We start from the raw sequence: 21,235 nt of genomic DNA, 5'->3' as shown, positions 1-21,235 counted from the left end.
TAAAGAATCTTAGTAATAGGTGGTTTTGAATTACCCAGTGTTGTTTTGAGTATACTGAAGAGACCTTTGGATATTCAGTGTATTTATTTATTGCTCTCTTGGAGTTGAATAACTGTCTCAGGACTTGGGTATTAATATTTCCAAGTGAAACATATTTAATGTAAAAACAAACAGGTGAGTTGGGAACTCGATAGAATCTGTAGCTTGCCAGTCATAATATAAGTAATGTTATATTTGAGGTTCCCAGACCTATGTAAAATAATATATATATATATATATATATATATATATATATATATATATATATATATATATATATATATATATATATATATATATATATATATATATATATATATATATATATATATATATATATATATATATATATATATATATATACATATGCTTGTATATACGCATACATACTCACTCTGTATATGTGAAAGTGCATGTAATTGTGAATATTTTCAGCCATTAGCTCGTAGATATATTGATAAAACGTATTGGAAATGATTGACGGTATACCTGAATAATTAAAAAGAACATTCTATTTATAAAATAGACACCACGAACTTACACTGCCAAGATGACAAGCTATCAATTGAACTAATTCTAAATATGAACTAGATATAACCTTAACGAAGGATTAATACTGTAATAGAACATGAAATCTGATACATTATTGAGTAGTTTATCATTTGTCCTTCTATTTCTCCTCCCGGATATACATTGTGTGGGATTAAAGTAAGATTTGAACTAAAAGTCTTTTTCAAAATCATTTGAGTTTATATGTACCTCAGAATTACTTTGAAAGTGTGTTTTAATAGTAAGGAAAAAACATAGTATTCAATCTGAAACTGGTCACACTCTCATCCACTGAATCATGATTTCCATTATAGTTTAAAAATAGTTAAGAATTTTAATTTCATCTTTATTTATAATCGCTTATCCAAACAGCTTAAATATGTAAAATTTCTAATTATTGAGTGGAAAGGTGAAATTTATATATTTATTTGGTTGTGTAAGATTCTCTGTGACAAATTTTCAGGGTTGGGGTGGCCTGGTTGTAGCGTCCCTGCCTGATGTTTGCCAGACTGGGGTTCGAGTCCCGCTGAAACTCGTTTGTTCCTTTGGTTTATGCAAACTCAATGTGCTTGTTAGCTAAGGATGGGGTGTCAGGGGGAGCCTATAGGTCTATCAGCCAAGTCATCAGACAAACTTGGTTCAAGCTTGGGTGGAGAGAGGGCCTGGTCGCTGATCATATGTGTATGATGCTAGTCTCTAGGGCATTGTCCTAGGGCAATGTCACTGTCCATTGTCTCTGCCATTCATAAACGGCATTTAAACCTTTAAAACATGTATATAGTATCACTGCACACTTCAGTATTTAAAAAAAAAAAAAAAAAAAAAAAAACGAAATGTACCTCTTCAGACCTATGTAGATTTAACAGTTTAAAAAAAAATGTATAAAACATATTTAAACCATTTCATCCTTCAAATAGTTCTGCCAAAGAAATATCGGGAAAGTCCATCATTCATGGAATAATTAACGCCCCATTCTCTCTCTCTCTCTCTCTCTCTCTCTCTCTCTCTCTCTCTCTCTCTCTCTCTCTCTCTCTCTCTCTCTCTCTCTCTCCTTGGACTTAAACTTTTAGCATCTGACTCCACCGAAAGAGTTTTTCTCCTCTTTCGTATAACCCTTTCTAATAACACCAAACCAACTTATATGAAAAGGAGTGCCTTGAAGACTTATGAAGGAATAATTTCTTTTGAATGCTACATTCAATATTATTATTATTATTATTATTATTATTATTATTATTATTATTATTATTATTATTATTATTATTATTATTATTATTATTATTATTATTATTATTATTGGATATTCCTTACATGAACTATTAAAAAGACATTTATATTAGAATGTTTAACATAAAAAAACCGCTGTAAGTTTGAACTTTAGAAGTTCTAAGATTCAACTATCAGATTAGGAAGATCATTCCACAAGATAGTCACAGCTGGGATAAAACTTTTAAAATACTGTGCAGTATCAAGCCTCTTGATGGAGAAGGCATGGGTATTTGATTTTACTGCATAATGAACGCGAACCCCAAACCAGACACACAGCCACATACTTATACATGCACATGCACACGCACCCGCACACCCAGACACACCCTTACACACATGTATGCATATATATATATATATATATATATATATATATATATATATATATATATATATATATATATATATATATATATGTCTGCTCTGAAAGAGCAGCAACACAAGCTCATTCTTCCAACCCAAGCAATACTGAAGAAGAATGTAATGGATATTTGTCAGGCAGACTATGTCTGAAATCGGTTGTTCCGATGCTAAATACAAACCGTTCCTTATCGGTAGGGATTTTACTTACGGTGAAGTTGCAAGAATAGGCATAAACGCTTTTAAGTGAGGTATATCTACCGACCTGCTAGTTAGCGGAAAGGGGGGAGGGGGCACTTTTATCGGGGGTGGTCAGCAACCCTGTTCACTCACACAGCAGTTTGTCTGACCCTGTGACCGATATTCTAATTTTTTAGCAGTGGATAACAGACGTTACCTTTCTCTGCTTATCTGCAGACTTGGCATTTTGATCCCATTCTCTTCTTTTTCTTTTTATGTGTCCGTGTTGCTTGATTCTCCTCGCCGGACATGTCCTGGACCTGAAGGACATTCCTAGGTTACTTTCATGTTCTTCCCTGAGAATGACCACCATTCATTGTGTCATGTCGGCAGGGGACAGCGTTTTGATGTCGGGAGTGATTTACCACACATTTTTGACACACTCTTGTACACCGTAACGGCATTTCAGTTTTATGTATTTTATGGTTATTGATCTCTTCTTGCACCTATAAACTCTTTATGCCTGTATGTTCATGAATCATTGTGTTTGGATGATTGCGTCGTTCTTGACTGGAGCGGGTTGCTTATATTCTCATTCTTCATGCAAATAAAGTTAGTTTCATTTACCCAACTTATTAGTAATTACCTAACTGGTGCATCCGCACATTGGTGACCATCAGAGTGTCCAGCTCCCTCCCAATTTCCACCTCACTTACTGTTTAATGATGCCACTCTCAGACAGTGTTTCTACTATCAGCTCCCCAGCCTTGATCCTTCGCCAGTGGAGAAAACTTCACCGGGTTTTAGTGTACTAGAGTCAAGTTTCAAATCAATGGCATGACTCAGTCAAGTACGAAAGTGGTTACTTCCTTGTCGCAATCCCCAAGGACACATTTCCAGAAATCTCTGATTGGCTATGGTAGCAATAAAACGCGCAAATAATGTATGACGCCTCAAATCATACCTCCTTTATCACTACTTACCATTTCCCACCATCACCTTAACGAAAGTTTTGTAGCTCTCTCAACAACCTTAGGGGAACCAAAATGCTTTACTCATCCTCATCTACAACTTGCCGTAAACGGCTATCCTTTTGAAGTGAATCTACTTGGTGCCCTTTGGGTATGGAACCAACTCAAACAAGTAGGCGCTGCCATCCCCGATGTTGATAGTTTGCCCAAGAAAGAGTTAATGACTAAAGTCGACGCCCTTAAAGACACATAATCATCCTCCACCCACCACTGGATCACGGCTAAACCTATGACCTCTATAGCCACTTCCTCATGCCAATCAGTCACAGTTATGCTACTACCACTGGAGAGTCGGGGCTGCTGCGAAGTAACGGGTGGTTGGTTGTCACTGGCGAAAAAACTTGCATGTAGGCCATCAACTTCAGTGGTGGTATCTTTTTTTTTTACATGACGCAGGCCATGGAATTTTTGATGGATATATATGTATATATATATATATATATATATATATATATATATATATATATATATATATATATATATATATATATATATATATATATATATATATATATATATATATATATATATATATATATATATATATATATATATATATATATATATATATATATATATATATATATATATATATATATATATATATATATATATATATATATATATATATATATATATATATATATATATATATATATATATATATATATATATATATACCCCTCGACTTAAAAAAATACGGTTTACTTATATATATATATATATATGCTAGGAAAGGAATGCAAGACGCTTGTATACTACATTAGCCAAATGATGATAACAGAGAAAACTTTAAGGTCACTGTAGTTTTGAGGCTTTATATTAGCGTTTCGTTGATGCCCATGGAAATAAACCTCAATTAAATTATCTTATTTGGACACTTAAGTCATTCAGGAATAGAATGACAAGAGAAGGCTGGTGACTGCCGGAGCTGTGTATTAGGATGTAAAAGCATTTCGTTATTCTGTGTTCTCCTTCGGGAGGAGACAATATCGCTTCATAAGCATTTTTTTAATCTGGGCTCATGTGTGACACTATGTAGTGGCCTAATGATATCAAGAAGGTCATGATAATCACCTGTTATAGAAATGCTTGGATGGGGAAGATTTTTCAAATTAGTTTGTATAAAAGGTGACTAATCCCATATGTGGAGTCTCATTATAAAATGAATAACGCTAAGAAATAATTTTAATTAAATTGATACAAAGAATGTTTGTCCAATAGCGCAGAAATTGAATGTTTATTCATAATCGTATTAGTATTAGAAGATACCATATTTTTTATAAAAGTTATAAAGCCATATTATGTAAATAAGAAGTAATAATTGTATTGTGAGAACTGTAGTGGTTACTTTTTAAAAGTGTTATTCATATATGACAAAAAAGTTAATATATGGGTAGCTTATATGACATTGTAAGATTACAATCGACAGTTTCAATTATAATCGTAGTACAATAGGTTGGTAACATCAGTATGATGAAAATGCTTTTTTTTCTTTTGAATTCATATCTTCTTTTTTTAGACGGTGCTATATGGGTCTATGGCTTGTTGATATCTCTCAGTTGGAATGATGTAAGGAACCTTAGCAATGAAATTTTATGTAAAAAGAAAAGCATAACATAAAAGTATTTTCTATGAATGTAGTAGTGAATGGATAATGCTTACAACTAACTAGAAAATATAGAAATCGTTGAATTTCTTAAACATATTAGCAACTAAATCTAGTTTGAAATTTTTGGTGGAAATTAAAAGAAGTCAGAGGGACAATGCATGTTTGTATGGAATTAATAAGAATTATCGGTTCATCAATGGTAAATAATTTAGGTGATGTAAGAAGAGGTTACTTATAGAACAAGTGAAACAAGAGAATACCAAGCTGTGTACAAAATATAAAGAGGCTTGTTGAGATAATGGTCAATATGAAGAGCTAAGTGGAAAGCATGGAATAAAATTTAGGCTGCATATAAGAAGAGCTGAGAGGAAAGCATGGAATAAAATTTTGGCTGTATATAAGAAGAGCTGAAAGGAAAGCATGGAATAAAATTTAGGCTGCATATAAGAAGAGCTGAGAGGAAAGCATGAAATAAAATTTAGGCTGCATACAAGAAGAGCTGAAAGGAAAGAATGGAATAAAATTTAGGCTGCGAATAAGAAGAGCTAAGAGGAAAGCATGGAATAAAATTTAGGCTGCATATAAGAAGAGCTAAGAGGAAAGCATGGAATAAAATTTAGGCTGCATATAAGAAGAGCTGAGAAGAAAGCATGGAATAAAATTTAGGCTGCATATAAGAAGAGGTGAGAGGAAAGCATGGAATAAAATTTAGGCTGCATATAAGAAGAGCTGAGAGGAAAGCATGGAATAAAATTTAGGCTGCATATAAGAAGAGCTGAGAGGAAAAGATACTGAGGCATGTAGCAGACACCTATTGAGAGAATATATTAAATATATTTGTTAGCGTTACTTACACAAAAAGAGTGGATGACACATAATAGTAACAAGGAGTGAGAAAACGATACAGTTTTTGGGAGGAAGATATATATTTTTGTTGGATGAAAATTCTCTCAATATCCGTAGTGAAAGATGGTGCATGCATATAAGGGAAATAATAGTGTTTGGAGGGTTCGATTACCTACTGATTAATTTTGTATATTATATAGTTCTTTCATTATGAAGGTTTCATGCATAATTAGCCTATCCACATAAATCAGTCAACGAATTTTTTTGACAATGGCCCTTATGTGTTTTTTTTTTTTTTTTTTTTTTTTTTTTTGTACCAATTCCTCTTATTTTATAAAAATTATAATCTTGTATGCGTTATGAAGAAGGATTTCTAGTAAAATCATCAATATATGCATATAAATAAATACGTAAATTACGTTCATGCAGCCGACATTCATCACTTTTATTCAAATTTATCATATCCATAGTGAGAGAGAGAGAGAGAGAGAGAGAGAGAGAGAGAGAGAGAGAGAGAGAGAGAGAGAGAGAGAGAGAGAGAGAGAGAGAGAGAGAGAGAGAATTGAATATGTGTTGATCATTAAGTCAAATGGTGTACAAAGAGAGGGAGTTTCTAGGCCATATTTCCATAACGGTGATATTTTTTTTTTTTTTTTTTTTTTTTAGGATCAATTCTTGAGTTTATGAACAGGTACTTAAACACTCATCATAAATACACACGGATGCTAGTTATCTATGTCAAGCCTTGTGTACCCCCGTCTCATCCACCCTGATCTGACAGCATCACAACCGGATTTTTGAAGTAATTATTATCATTATATTATCAGTATCAGCTAAGTTACACCAAAAGTTGGAAAAGCAGGGTGCTATAGGCACAGGGGCTCTAAAAAGAAAAAAAAAAATAGTCCGGTGAGGTATGGAGATAAGGTACGAAAATCCCTAACTGAGAAGTAATGAGAAAGTGAAGTAAAATATTTCTAGATTAGTGACAAAATTAAACAGATCTTTCATATATTAACTATAAAAAGAGACTTGTGTCAGTGTGTTCCTTATGAAAATATATGCAGCAAGTTTGGACTTTTGAAGTTGCATCGATTCAACTGATTAGGAAGATCATTCCAAAACTTGGTCACAACTGGATTAAGGTTCTAGAATGTTGTGTAGTATTGAGTCTCAGGATGGAGAACTCACGATTATTAGAATCATCGGCATACCTATAATTTTACGGATAGGACGGTACTATCCTTGAATATCTGAATGGAAAGGAGGGTAAAAATATGAAAAATCATATGCAACATGCATAACGAATTAAAATAGGATATTTTGACAACAGTAACCACTCTAAAATAGATATTTGATAGATAATTAATTAAAAACACTTATGTCAGTTCGTTCAACGGGAAAACATTTTCTTCAAGTTTGACTTTTTTTAAGTTGAACCGATATAGCAACCTAGTCACGAAGATTATTCCACAGCTAGGTCACATCTTGAATAATACTTCAAGAATACTGCTCAGCGTTGAGCCTCATGATGGAAAATGTTTGATTTGAATTAGTTGCATACCAATAGTATTGCAAAAAGGATGGTACTGTCCAGGAAGATCTGAATGCAGAGGATTATCAAAATTATAAAAAATCATATGCAACATGCATAACGAACTAATCGAATGTCTGTGGCAAAAATTAATATGTAGATAATGAATAAGAAGTTTAATACACCAAAAATTACATTCTAAAAAATTCTAGATGAGATTAAGCTGCTGAAGACCAGACAGGAGAACAATACTCGATACTAGGAGGAATGTAGAATTAAAACACTTCTTCAGAGTAGACTGATCACGAAAAAAAACTTAAAGACTTTAACGAAAAGCCATTTTTTGGTGCAATTGAGGAATACTTCGACATAATGTGCTTCTCAAAAGTAAACTCGCTGTCAATAATCCCACGTGAAAAAAAAAAAAAAATCATACAAAGCTAAGGAAACATCATAAATGCAGATATTCAGAGGTTAGAGAGCCACTGTTCTCTACTTATTCATAAAAATACTTTGTTCTTTTATTTAAATTTATGTACCATTATTTGAACATGCACTATTTTAATATAGCTCTATATTATGGGATTCAGCAACTCCAGATATGCATTCAGGAGATGGAATTGACGTAAGGAGGGTGACATCATCTGCATATGTATCAAGCTTGTTTTTTATGCCAAAAACATGGCAAAAGAGTAAGGGGCCAAGAACATCTCCTATAGGATCCGCAGATATCAAATTCCTATACTAATACTGGTTCCCATCGGCAACAACTATTTGTGATCTATTACATAAAATTCAATAATGATGCTAAGAAAAGACCCAACTCCCAACTGTTCCAGTTTGGAAACAAGTACCATATGAATAACACAGTGAAAGGTTGCACTAAAATAAAGACCAATTTTATGAAATTCCTAAGAAAAAAATGGATTTCTGTACAGCATAGAAAATTATATGAAGAGCAACACATGCTCAAAGGAACAAACGATCAACTTCATCAAACCTAATTAGACATTCTGCCAAAGTACGTTCTAAAACTTTATATATGGGAGTTATGGGAATTTAACGGTAATCAGATGTACTTTAGGTATCAAAATGCATTTACACAATGGAATAACATTACACATTCTCCAACAAGTGCTAGCAGAACCTGTTCTTGCTAACTTGCAGGAAATAAAAGACAAGATAGGAGCTAAGAAAATATGAGTATTCATAAAAAAAGGAAGATACCATTCAGGTCTACACCTAGGAAAGCATCAATGTCCATCAAGACAATTTTAGTTTTACAAGATATAAAAGCTGAACTTGTTAGTTAGCCACCGGAAAATAAGAATGGGAAAGTTCAAGTTTTACATTATTTTCTTTACTGGCCAATATATCAACCAGAAGTGTTGTGGAAACTATCCACCCTTGGACAAGTAGGGAATTTAAGCATCCTAGGGATATAGCTGTCATAGATAACTATAGGCTCTCGCCTATTGAGTTACTTTTTACTTTGGACAGTGGGTGACAAAGCCATCTGGTCTTAGTTGAGAAGGAGCTGTTATATCTATACCAGAGGTGCAGATTTAAGGTAGCCCACCACTTATGTTTCTGGACTTTGCAAAAAAGGGTTTCCTTCATAGTTGAATTGTATTCTCTTTCATTTGAAGTATACACTCTTTGATCAATTGCTTCAAGCTGAGTATAATTATTTCAAGTCATGTCTGGTATGTTACCATTAAAAAAGATAATAGGCCCCCTACTTCTCCAATTAAGCACGTCTACAATCATCATTGAACCAGGGTTTGTATTTTCCTCGGTACCGTAGAACACTAGATGGTATAAACATATCAATTATCTTGTTCACAATCTAATTCGAAGAAACAATAGGCTCTAAAATATTATATAATTGTAAACTATTCTAGCTCAAAAGAACACTCAAAATTTAATTAAATTTAGCTTTACATTATATTGAATCTTACATTAGTCTGACAATCGAGACACACCGTTCACTCTTCCCTATTAATGAAATCAAGGCATAATCGGATTTCCCAACTGGAGAACAAGCCTTACTTTTTATATCACTAAGAGAGTTTATGTATACGAGCTTCAAGCAGTTACCAAACCTGTGAATAGTTCCAAAGCTCTTAAAATATCTAAATCATTATGTGAAAGAAAATCTAACCAATCCCTATTGTGATAATTGAAGTCACTAATAATAAAAAAAGATATCCCTTCCAATCATCTGCTTCTTTGGCCTACTCGTAAGAAGACAGTTTAAGATACAATAATCTAAGTTTTAAATAATATAGATCAAACAATATATATGTTGTTATGCCTGCCACAAACATTTAATATCTGAATCTCAGGAGATCTATATTCATAGCATGACTTATGACAAGCAAGGTACTCACACTTAATATAAACAGCCATTCACCTGGCCCTAGTCATGGCATTGCGCTCCAAAAATATTTTGTATTTGAAATCAGTTATGAATAGCTTAGAGGAGTGCGTCATTTGAGAAACCAAACCTTTTGAGCAAAAAAAAAAAATAATTTGCTATGTAGACTAGAAATAACTGTAAGGTCTTGAATATTTGGATGCAGACCACGAACTATAATACTGTAATGAGCACTGGCCAAGTCCAGATATGATTATAATTAACGACAATAAAGATTCATCATACTTATAAAACGAAGTTAAAAATTTCCATACAGGTTAAGAATTAATGCCAATGAATATATTCATCATACTTATAAACCTAATTTGAAAATATTGATAACATTATTTTTTTCTTTTGCAAAAATATAAATAAAGTGATTAAAGATGGACAAATGGAAAACCTGGTCAACATAGTGTACCTGATTGACCGTGCAGGCCTGAAAAATCTCCAGGATAGCCTCTTCATCTGAAGACAGTACAGTGAGGAAGATTTGGAAAAGATAAAGAAACACATAAGGACAAGACAATCTCTTGGTAAACCCCCACCAAGCATCGAAGGCCCTTTTATCAAGCCAAGCCAACACAATTAAAAAAAAAAGAGGAAGAGAAATAAGATAAAACTGTGTGCCCATAAGAGAATACTAATCAAAGACAGTGGAAGACCACGGCACAAAGGTTATGTCACTACCTAAGACTAGTGAACAATGGATTTCATTTTGGAATGTTCTTCTTTTAGGAGAGCTACCTACCATAGCTAAATTGTTTTTTCTACCCTGACCAGAAGGAAAGCAGCCACTGAAAAAAATAGTGTAATAGTTAAGCTCTTGAGGGAAGAACAATTATTATGTAATGTGAGCATTAGACATTAGGATGTAACTAACTTTATTTCAACAGATATCGAGTTTGTATTAAAACAAGTTCAGTAGAAGGTCACAGAAATGCAAACAAAATAATTGGAGAAAAGAGTCTTTAAAAGGTTCTGTTTACAGATAGTTGAAGAGCGTGATACACGATAAAAAAATAAAATACTCTTAAGGTGTACAAGCATGTGAGAAAAACATGCGTGGTACATGGCTCCCACTACAAAACCATGCATGGGAATTGGGGACCCTGGTCTTGAGAGGTATACTGTAGGTGGGTCTTCTTACCGGAGATGCACAGGCTTTAGGCCAGTAATGAAAACTCGGTCTTCTATGCCACAAATGTTAATTAGGAAGGCTTTGGATTGCGACGGATCACGAGGAAAGGCTCGTATAAGAGGGCATTAGTGGTGAATTGCTTGTGTTGTTTGAAAGAAATACGTGCTCTGCAAAGTGCAAATATATCAGTATGTGCTGTTTAGCTGGAGGCATGTAAGTCTGGCATCATGGAATAAATTTTCCCACAACGTGACATAGGCGCTGGAGGTTTTAGGAGGAGGTTGTATACGGGAAAAAAAAGCAAATGAAAAAAATAGCAAAGACAACCCAGTGGTCGTCATAAACTATTTTTAGCTGACGATATATCCTGAGCATCTTTAGGAGAGGTCCTTAGTATCTGGAGGACCCTAGGAAGCTAGGTAAACCATTTGGAGTCTTTGCAGCGGAACTTCATATCAGCTTTTGAGGTGTGATGAAAATGTTCTATCATGCTGATGTCAGGAGGGATTTATGCAGTTGTCTGATGAAGAGTGATTATCAGGAGATTCACTGATAGTAACCACGATATGGAGGTGAAACTTGTACAGAGATACAAGTTTAACCTACTCATTGTGGGTGTTATTAGCGAATCTCCTGATAATTATTCTATATCAGACAACTGCATAAAACCCTGCAGACATCAGCATGATTGAACATTTTCATCACATTTCCAAAGCTGATATGAGGTTCTGCTGGAAAGACTGCAACTGGTTTACCAAGCTTCCCAGGGTCCTCTAGGGGCTAAGATCATCAAAAGATGCTCTGGATATATCAGCAGAAGTAATAATCTCAGGGATACTAAATCTCGCCATCCTTCTTAAGAGTTATGAAAATTTACAAGAGACAGATGTTGTAGTTTCCATGGGAATGGTTTCTGGACAACAAGTGGAGCGGTCAATGATGGTAAATAGATATTTGTGTCCTGGCAATGTAGGTAGGCAACCTACTACATCGAGGTTAATGTGGGCAAATGGACGCTGAGGTTGAGAAAATATGCCAAGTCTTGATTCTGAGGGCCAATGTACTTAGCATCCATAGTATTACATTGTGAAAAAGACTCTGCCTTCATTGGCTGTGTAGTAGATCAGCAAAAAGCATCTGAAAGGCCATGAATAAAATTGAACAACTGTCAACTCATGGGAGCAAGTACCCATGGTCATGATCTAATGGTACTGACATCACAGAGGAAGGTGGTTTTGGAAACGTCGAGGCTAACATCTTCCCAACGTAGGATGTACAAGATATCCTACCTGCATCGTAATCCAGATAATTTAGTTATGTATCTACCGAGGAAATATAATCCAATCCCAGGGGAATGGAAGCCAATGTATTCCTTGACAGGGCATTGGCAATGGAATTCCTTTTCTCAGGGACATGCTGAAGGGTGAAATTGTATTCAGCAACGACAGAAAGATGTCAGCGTTGTAAAACAGACTGGGTGTCAGACTGTTGATTACAGGCTTGCACCAGAAGTATGTGATACATAGGAATGACGAAGGCATACCTTCTAAAAAGTGGTGAAAGTGAGAAACAGCCAAATGTAACACCAGTAATTCTCGGTTGAAGTTAGAGTTTCTGGATTTTGCCTTAGATGGTTTTTAACTGAAGAAGGCCAATGGGTGGGGTGTGCTGGTGACCACCTGGTCGAGTATTGTATATTGCACAACTAGCGACATCGCTGGCATTGGTGGATAGGGCAAGGGCATGTGGCATGAGAAGAGTGAGAGCAGCAGCAGTTGATAGGGAATTTTTGGCATTGCAGAAGGCTTTTACTTGAAAGAGACACCACTTGAGGTCTTTTGGCTTGCCCTTGAGGAATGCGTAGTGGGAGGCAATAGTTGCGTTGAAGGCTGACAAGAAACGGTGATGATTGTTGATCATGCCTAAGAAGTTAGGAATGGCTACTACCATTTCAGTGTTGGTATGGACTCCTTCAGGAGTGATGTGGTGCCCAAGGAATAATACTTTGTTGTCGGTGAAGGTATGCTTGTCGTACAGAATACAAGCCAGTTCTATTGTAGGTGGTAGAGGACAATACATAGGTAAAGGACGTGTTCCTCTTTGAAGGAAAAAATGAAAGTATGCCTTCCTTGTCTTTGTAATGTGGTGATTTTAATGTTCACCATAGGGAGTGGTTAAGTTCTATCTCTCCTACCGATCGGCATGGCTTAAGAGCTTTAGACTTTGCCTCTGAATCAGGCTATGAGCAAATCATAAATGAAGCTACTCACAGGTCTGGTAATTGCTTGGACCTTGTATACACTGACTCCCCTGGCGTTATAACTGGTAAGGTTGGTTCTCCAGTCGGGACATCTGATCATGCCTTGATTTCATTATTAGTGAAGACTGAGCAGCCTGTCCCTGATATATCATATTCTTGTAAAATTTATATGAAATCCCAAGCAAACTGGAATGGGATTTTACATGATCTTTTGTGCTTGAATTGGTCACAATTATATAATAGTGTAGATCCTGTTGTCCCTTTGAATGTGAATCTAGTCAACATAATTGATAGGCGTATCCCTTCTCGTGTGCTAAGGTACCGAGTGAAGGACAAACCGTGGTTCAATGATTGTAGACGTGCTTTTTTGGAGAAGCAGGAGGCCTATCAACTTTGGAAGGGTAACAGATCAGATTTGACCTGGAACAACTATACTCAGCTTCGAGCTTTTGCTCAGAGAGTTTATGCCTCAACTGAAAGGGAGTACAATTTAACCATAAAAGAAACACTTTCTGGTACAACTCAGGATCATAAATGGTGGTCTACCCTTAAATCTGCACTTTTTGGTGTAGATGCAACAGTTCCTCCTTTACTTAAACCAGATGGCTCAGTCACTCACTGTCCAAAGGAAAAGGCAACCCTTTTGGCTGATGTTTTTGACAGTAAACAGAGTAATGAAAAACTTGAACTTCCTCATTCCTGTTTTCCTGAGGCTAAACTAACTAGTTTAGCTTTTCGATCTCGTGAGATTAAAGCTCTGTTGATGGACCTTGATGCTTATGGAGGTGTAGACCCAAATGGTATTTTTCCTTTGTTTTTTATAAAGACAGCTCCAAAGTTATCTGTAATTTTGCGCAAGTTAGCAAGAAGAGGAGCTTTTAGCACTAGTTGGAGAATTGGTAATGTTACTCCTCTAAGTAAATGTGTTTGTGGTAGCTCAAGTCCCACTGATTACCGCCCAATTTCCATAACTCCCATATTATCTAAAGTTTTTGAACGTCTTCTGGCAAAACGTCTTAATAGGTTTGCTGAAGGTAATCATCTACTCCCTAGTTTGCAATTTGGTTTTCGTAAAGGCCTTGGAGCATGTGATGCCCTTCTTACAATCTCCAATGCTGTACAGAAAACCCTTGATTGTGGTCGGGAAGTTCGTATGATTGGCCTTGATTTTAGTGCGGCCTTTGACCGTGTTATTCATGAGGCCCTTGTTTTCAAACTGAAACAGTTGGAAGTGGGTGGGTCGTTTCTTAGCATTATTATTGATTTTTTAAGTAATAGATCTCAAAGAGTTGTTGTTGATGGGCATCATAGTGATTATAGGAATGTGATATCTGGTGTTCCACAGGGTAGTGTTCTTGGCCCATTACTTTTCATACTATATACACATGACATGTGGTTTGGTCTAGAAAACAAGCTTGTTGCATATGCAGATGATGCTACTCTCTTTGCATCAATTCCATCCCCTGAATGTAGATCTAGGGTTGGTGAATCCCTTAATAGAGATTTAGCTAGAATTAGTGCATGGTGCAAATTATGGGGTATGAAGTTGAATCCTAACAAAACTCAAAGCATGATTGTAAGTAGGTCAAGGACGGTGGTTCCTCAACATCCGGATCTCAGTATTGATAATGTTTCTTTAAATATGTATGACTCTTTCAAAATTTTAGGTGTGATTCTCGACAGTAAATTTACTTTTGAGAAACATATAAGGTCTGTCTTCTTCAATTTCACAAAAAATAGGCTTATTGAGAAAGTCTTTCAAGATTTTTGGTGATCAATCTATTCTGAAGAAGTGTTTTAATTCTTTCATTCTACCTTGTTTTGAGTATTGTTCTCCTGTCTGGTGTTCAGCTGCTGATTCTCATCTTAATTTGTTGGACAGAAACTTACGGTCTATTAAATTTCTTATTCCTGATCTAGATATTAATCTCTGGCACCGTCGTTCAATTAGTTCATTATGTATGTTGCATAAGATTTTTCACAACTCTGACCATCCTTTACATTCAGATCTCCCTGGACAATTCTATCCTGTTCGTAATACTAGGCAGGCAGTTAATTCTAATAGCCAGGCCATCTCCATCACGAGGCTCAATACTACGCAGTACTCTAGAAGTTTTATTCCAGCTGTGACCAAGTTGTGGAATGATCTTCCTAATCGGGTGGTTGAATCAGTAGAACTTCAAAAGTTCAAAGTTGGAGCAAATGCTTTTGTGTTGACCAGGCAGACATAGTCTTTTTATAGTTTATTTATGACATATTTTTTTTTTTTTGATGTTGTTGATAGTTTATTATATGACATGTCTGTTTTGACGTTTCTTATTTTAGAATGATTTATTGTTAATTTGTTCTCTTCATTTATTTATTTCCTTATTTCCTTTCCTCACTGAGCTATTTTTCCCTGTTGGACCCCTGGGCTTATAGCATCTTGCTTTTCCAACTAGGGTTGTAGCTTGGATAGTAATAATAATAATAATAATAATAGAGGACCTACTATGTCGGCATGAATGTTTGCAAAATGACGAAGAGGTTGAGGAAAGGGGCTCACTTCTGATTCTTATTTTCAATGTATTTAGCATCCATAGTAATACAGTGCCACAAAGGTTTCGCAATCAGTAGCACTGCAGTAGATCAGCGAGAAGGATGTGAAAAGCCATGAATGAAATAAAACACCTGTTAGCGCATAGGGGTAGGTATCCATGGTCAAGGTCTACTGCCCAAACATTGTAATCCAGTCCTAGGTGAATGGCGACCAATGTGTTTCTGAATAGGACATTGGCAACGCGATTCATTTTCCCAGGGACGTGTTGAAAAATGCAGTTGTATTTAGCCACAGCAGAAAGATCTCGCTGTTGACGAGAACACCAGGTGTCGGACTGTCGATTGCAGGTTTGCACATGTTTGTACAAATGACGAAGGGTATACTTTCTAATAAGTGGAAATAGTGGCAAACAGCTAAATACACCGCCAATAATTCTAGGTCGAAGGTAGAGTGTCTCGATTCTGCCTGAGACACTTTTTGATTGAAGAAGGCCAATGGACAGGGCAAGCCATTGATCAGCTTCTCGAGTAATTCACCAATAGTAACGTCAATGGCATTGGTGGAGAGTAGAGGGTCATGTGGCATGCAGTAAGCGAGAGTGACAGTGGCTGGTAGGGAATTCTTTGCATTGCAGAAGGCCTCCAATTGAAGGGGATACCACTTCTGGTCTTTAGGCTCGGCTTGAGGGAGTTGTAGAGAGAGGCAAGAATGGCGTTGATGGCTGGCAGGAAACGGTGATAACAGCTGATCATGCCTGAGAGGTTTTGAGCGGCTTCTACCTTCTCAGGGTGGGGTGGACTCCTTTAGGGGCGATGCAGTGCCCTGAGTATGATACTTTGTTAATGCTAAAGGTACACTCGTTATACAAAACTACAAGGACATTCTATTGTAGGCGTTAGCGAACAATTTATAGGTAATGGAGGTGCTCCTTTTTGGATGAAGAAAACATGAGGATGTCATCCACGTAGCATATACAGAAGGGGAAGACCACTAAGATGCCATCCATGTCCTTCTAATTTGGGTAGGGGACCTACTATGCTAACGAGAATATGCGCAAGCAGCGCTGAGGTTGATGAAAGATGTCCACTCCTGATTTTGATTACTGATATAATTAAAACCCATAGTAATTTAGGGCAAAATAAATTTCGCTATCAGTAGGTTTGCAGGAGATTGGCGAGAAGGATGTGAAAGGCCATGAGTAAAATCATACAGCTTTCAGTGCAAGGGAACAAGTATCTATGGACATGGTCTATTGGTACTGACGTCACAGAGGAGGGCGGTGTTGTAATCATCAATGATGATGTCTTCCTAACAAAGGGAGGTACAAGATGTCCTGCATGCTTGGTAATTTTGATATTATTGTTAGGTTTCCACCAAGGCATTGTAATCTAATTCAAGTGGAATGGTGGCCAATGTGTTTCTTGCCAGTGCAATGGCAATGAGATTTATTTTCCCAGTAATTTGTTGAAGGGTGCAATTGAATTCAGGCAAACCAGAAAGATGTTGGCATTGACGAGAAGACCAAGTGTCGTATTGCCAATTACAGGCTTGCACCAGAGGAATGTGGTAAGTATGAATAACGAAGGACATACTTTCTAGGACGTTCCGAAAGTGACATACTGCCAAATGCACCCACAACAATTCTCGGTCGAAGGTAGAGTATCTTAATTTTGCCTCACGCAGATTTTATTGAAGAAAGAAAATTGGCAGCGAGAACCATTGACCACCTGATTGAGTATTGCACTAATGCCAACATCGCTGGAATCGGTGGAGAGGACAAGGGTATGTGCCATGGAAAAAGGGAGAGAAGCAGTGATTAATAGGTAATTCCTTGCATTGCAGAAGGCCTATTCATGATAGGGACACCACTTCAGGCATTTTGGTTTGCCCTTTAAGTAGCCTTAGGGGGTAACAAGGGTTGCCTTGATGGCTGGCTAGAAACGGTGATAATTGTTGATCATGCCCAAGAAGTTCCGAATGTCTCTTACCTTCTCAGGGTGTGGGTGGACTCCCTCAGGAGTGATGCATTGCCCTATGAACAATACTTTGTTGGTGGCAAGGGCACACTTGTCGCAAAGAACTACAATCCCGTTCTATTGTAGGTGGTAGAGCACAATGCTTAGATAACGGAGGTGCTCATCTTTGGAGGAAGAGAACACAAGTATGTCATCCATGTAACATACAAAGAAGAGGATGCCCACTAAGATGCCATCCATAAAACATTAAAAAGTAGCCAGAGCACTTCAAAATCCAAAACAGGATAATTTGAAAGTGTTTTCACAGAAGTGGGTGGTGATGGTAGTCTTGGTGATTTTTTTGTGGTTCAAGGGCACCTTATAATACCCCTTCAGGAGGTCGAGCATGGAGAAAAACTTCGTTTTAGGCAAGTAGGAGCTCACATCTGTGATGTTTGGGATGTGGTAGTTATCTGGTTCTGTCTCCATGTCCAGGCTCCGTTAATACTCACATGGGCGCAGAAAAATATATTTCTTCAGGACAAGGTGAAACGATGATGACCATGTGTTTCAAGACTTTTGGAAAAAGTCCTTTTCTTCCATTTCAGGGAATGATTGTTTAGCGTCTACTAAACGATCTGGTGCCAGACACCTGAATCTCGCAAACATAGGTAGCGATATTGGCTTGGTATGTTGATAAATTCTGTGTTTGGCAGGATCCTATTGCTTTTGGCAATGTTCTGGATGAAAAAATTCCAGTTACAGTAAGATGAAGTGGGCATAGGCCTCCATGAGTGTGCTGATGTGGAGAGCAAGGTCATAGGATGGGGCTAAACAGGTGTTGATGACTAAGAGTCTGTCTTGAGTATCTGTCAGTGAGCGACATCAACCAGAAATTGAGATATAATATGATATCCACACAGAGAGTTGACAATGTGATATAATTAATGAGAAACTTCCAATTATATATGGTCTTTCTTAGTGATAATAGGAGGTTTTAGTGACAATGTGTGGGTATAAAAGATCTGTTGGCAGATACCAGACAGAGGTTGACAGGCTTAGACAGTCTATGTTGAGTCCTGGGGAGTGGCCCTTTTGGAATGCAATGGCAAGATGTGTCTACCAAATATCACACGCCTCTACCTGCATTATTTAAAAAGAAAATACTACCAGCATGGAAGGCTACCGCCACAAGCAATGGCCTACTTACACGTTTTTTGGTCTCTGACAACAGTTCGCAAATTTTTTCTCAGCAGCCCCAAATCTGGAGTGGTAATAGAATAACTACAGATGATGGAAATCAGTAAATGGTTGTGGAGTCGTTGGTCGGGGGGTAAGCAGTTGGTAGTTGGTACCAGTCTCTGCTGCCACCCCATGAAATGCTGAAGCGCTAACAAAGCCGCCCACCGTGCATATATGCCAACCATCACATATACCCTAACCAATAACCTATGGAGCCCCTTAATGATGCTGATCAGTCACAGTTATGCTACTACCACCTAAGATTTGTAGATTCCGCTAAAAATTTGCAACCTGTTTTCATTGGTAATTAAACTTGCACATACTGATGTTTGGTTTTTGGTAGATAGTGGTACTTCTCGTTCTCTTCTACCAGGCCTACTCTCAAGTACACAATGTAATTGTGTACTTACGAGGCCCGAGACATTTCCAATATCTTTTGGGAAGGCCAAATATCATCTGAAATTACTTATTGCTGACGTCAGACTACAAACCCGCGGTGCAGATTTCCTCTCCAATTTATACCTCCTGGTTGATGTTGCTTACTGACATGTAGTCATTGCACACTCTTACTCGTTGACACCTCTTCATCCCACTCCCTGTGACCTCGCTATCTATACCAGCACACCCATTGATGCCTACGTCTAAATCCATACTTTGTAAGCTGAAGTATTCTGTTTGGAACTTTGCCAACGCTCGCGGTTAACGCCTAGCATGGTTTTCATCACCATAACGTAATAACTCATCCACCAGTACAATTCAGGGTCCGAGTTTTGGTCCCGGATCATTTGCCAGCCGCTAAAGGAACATATGTTTAGAAGCATGAAATGGGCCTTTGCCAAAAGCCCTATCATCCATGGTCGTCGTCCCTAGACATCATGCTGAAAAAAAGCTTGCTAACTGTGCCCTTGTGGGTACTTTAGGCTTCTGAACATGCATACAGAGCCGGATTACTACACATTCCTCAACATCGTCGACATTACCATTTTCCTTCCACAAAGTGAAGTTATTCTCCACCTTTGACCAACTAGATTGGTAATCAGTCTAATGTGGCCATGTGTCCAGAACACATCCTCAAGACTTTCATATTCAATTACTCCTGCTTTATCCTTCTTATTACAGGGACTACTTTTAAATGCCTCATGGATGGCATCATTGGGGACCTCCCCTTCTTCGTAAGTTATTTGGACGACATACTTGTGGTCTCTTACTCCAAAGAGGAACACCTCCATCACCTATGCATTGTCTTCCACTGCATACAACAGAATGGCCTTGTAGTTTAGTAAGACAAGTATGCCTTATGCACCATTAAAGTATCGTTCTTATGGTACCTGATCAATAATGAAGGCGTCTAACCCCTACTGAAAAGGTATTTGCTATTCAGAACTTTCCCATGCCCTCAACTGTCAAAGTATTACAAGAATTAATGGGTTTGCCTCATCAATATGCCTTCTTTAGTAGAAAACTGTCCTAGGTCGATTATGGCTACTTCACCTTCAACCACAAATTGCTGGCGATGTCCAATCCTCAGCAGGTGACAAGAACGGTGTGAGAGGTCATGGATGAAATCAAACACCTATCAACTCACTTTGCCAGTTATCGCGGTCTACCAGTGCTGATATCATTGAGGAAGGTGGCATTAGAGCTGTCAAGAGTGACGCCTTTCCAGTATGTCCTGCACACTTGGTACTCTGGTGCTTTTCATTGAGCTTCTTCCAAGGTATTGTAACCCATGGTTAATGGACCCAAATATGTTTCTCCACAGGGCATCAGCAATAGGATTAATTTTCTGAGGCACGTGTTGTATGGTGAAGTTGTATTTAGCCATGAATTGTCTAGTGAAGGCATAGGTCACGGCCATTTGTTCAGTAAGAATGATGAAATGGCGCAAGTGATGGACAACCAAATACATTCATATACCTCCGTCTTATTTTCAGAGTGGATAGCAAGATTTGGTATCCCAAAGCATATTACTTCTAAAATGGGTACCATTTTCCCTTCTCATTTGTGGACATCATTAGCGAATGACTCTACATCTGAAAACCGCTTAAAACTCTGAAGCCATCAGAATGGTTGAACGCTACAATGACTAGAGCTAGTTTTTCCATCTTTCCTGGGTGCTCCTAGTACTAGGGACCACTCCTACAGACATCTTGTGTGGCTCATTCCTGGCAATTTGTTTCTGTCTGCAACCTTCTCTGGTACTCTAAAGTACTTACATCATGCTGATGGAATATTTACTCAATGCCATATGACTACAAG

At 37.3% G+C, this 21,235-nt stretch overlaps 1 protein-coding gene across 1 annotated transcript; it reads right to left on the bottom strand.

Moving 5' to 3' along the window:
* Window positions 1-12,606: 12,606 nt before the first annotated feature.
* On the bottom strand, window positions 12,607-13,059 carry LOC137647995 (uncharacterized). Its single transcript, XM_068380939.1, has one exon. It carries the CDS (start codon window positions 13,057-13,059, stop codon window positions 12,607-12,609), a length of 453 nt encoding a protein of 150 aa, XP_068237040.1.
* Window positions 13,060-21,235: the final 8,176 nt, after the last annotated feature.

The sequence above is a fragment of the Palaemon carinicauda genome, chromosome 10 (genome assembly GCF_036898095.1).
Source record: "Palaemon carinicauda isolate YSFRI2023 chromosome 10, ASM3689809v2, whole genome shotgun sequence".
Lineage (NCBI taxonomy): Eukaryota > Metazoa > Arthropoda > Malacostraca > Decapoda > Palaemonidae > Palaemon > Palaemon carinicauda.
The sequence above is the reverse complement of the archived record's forward strand: the minus strand, read 5'-3'. Positions and strand labels throughout refer to the sequence as shown.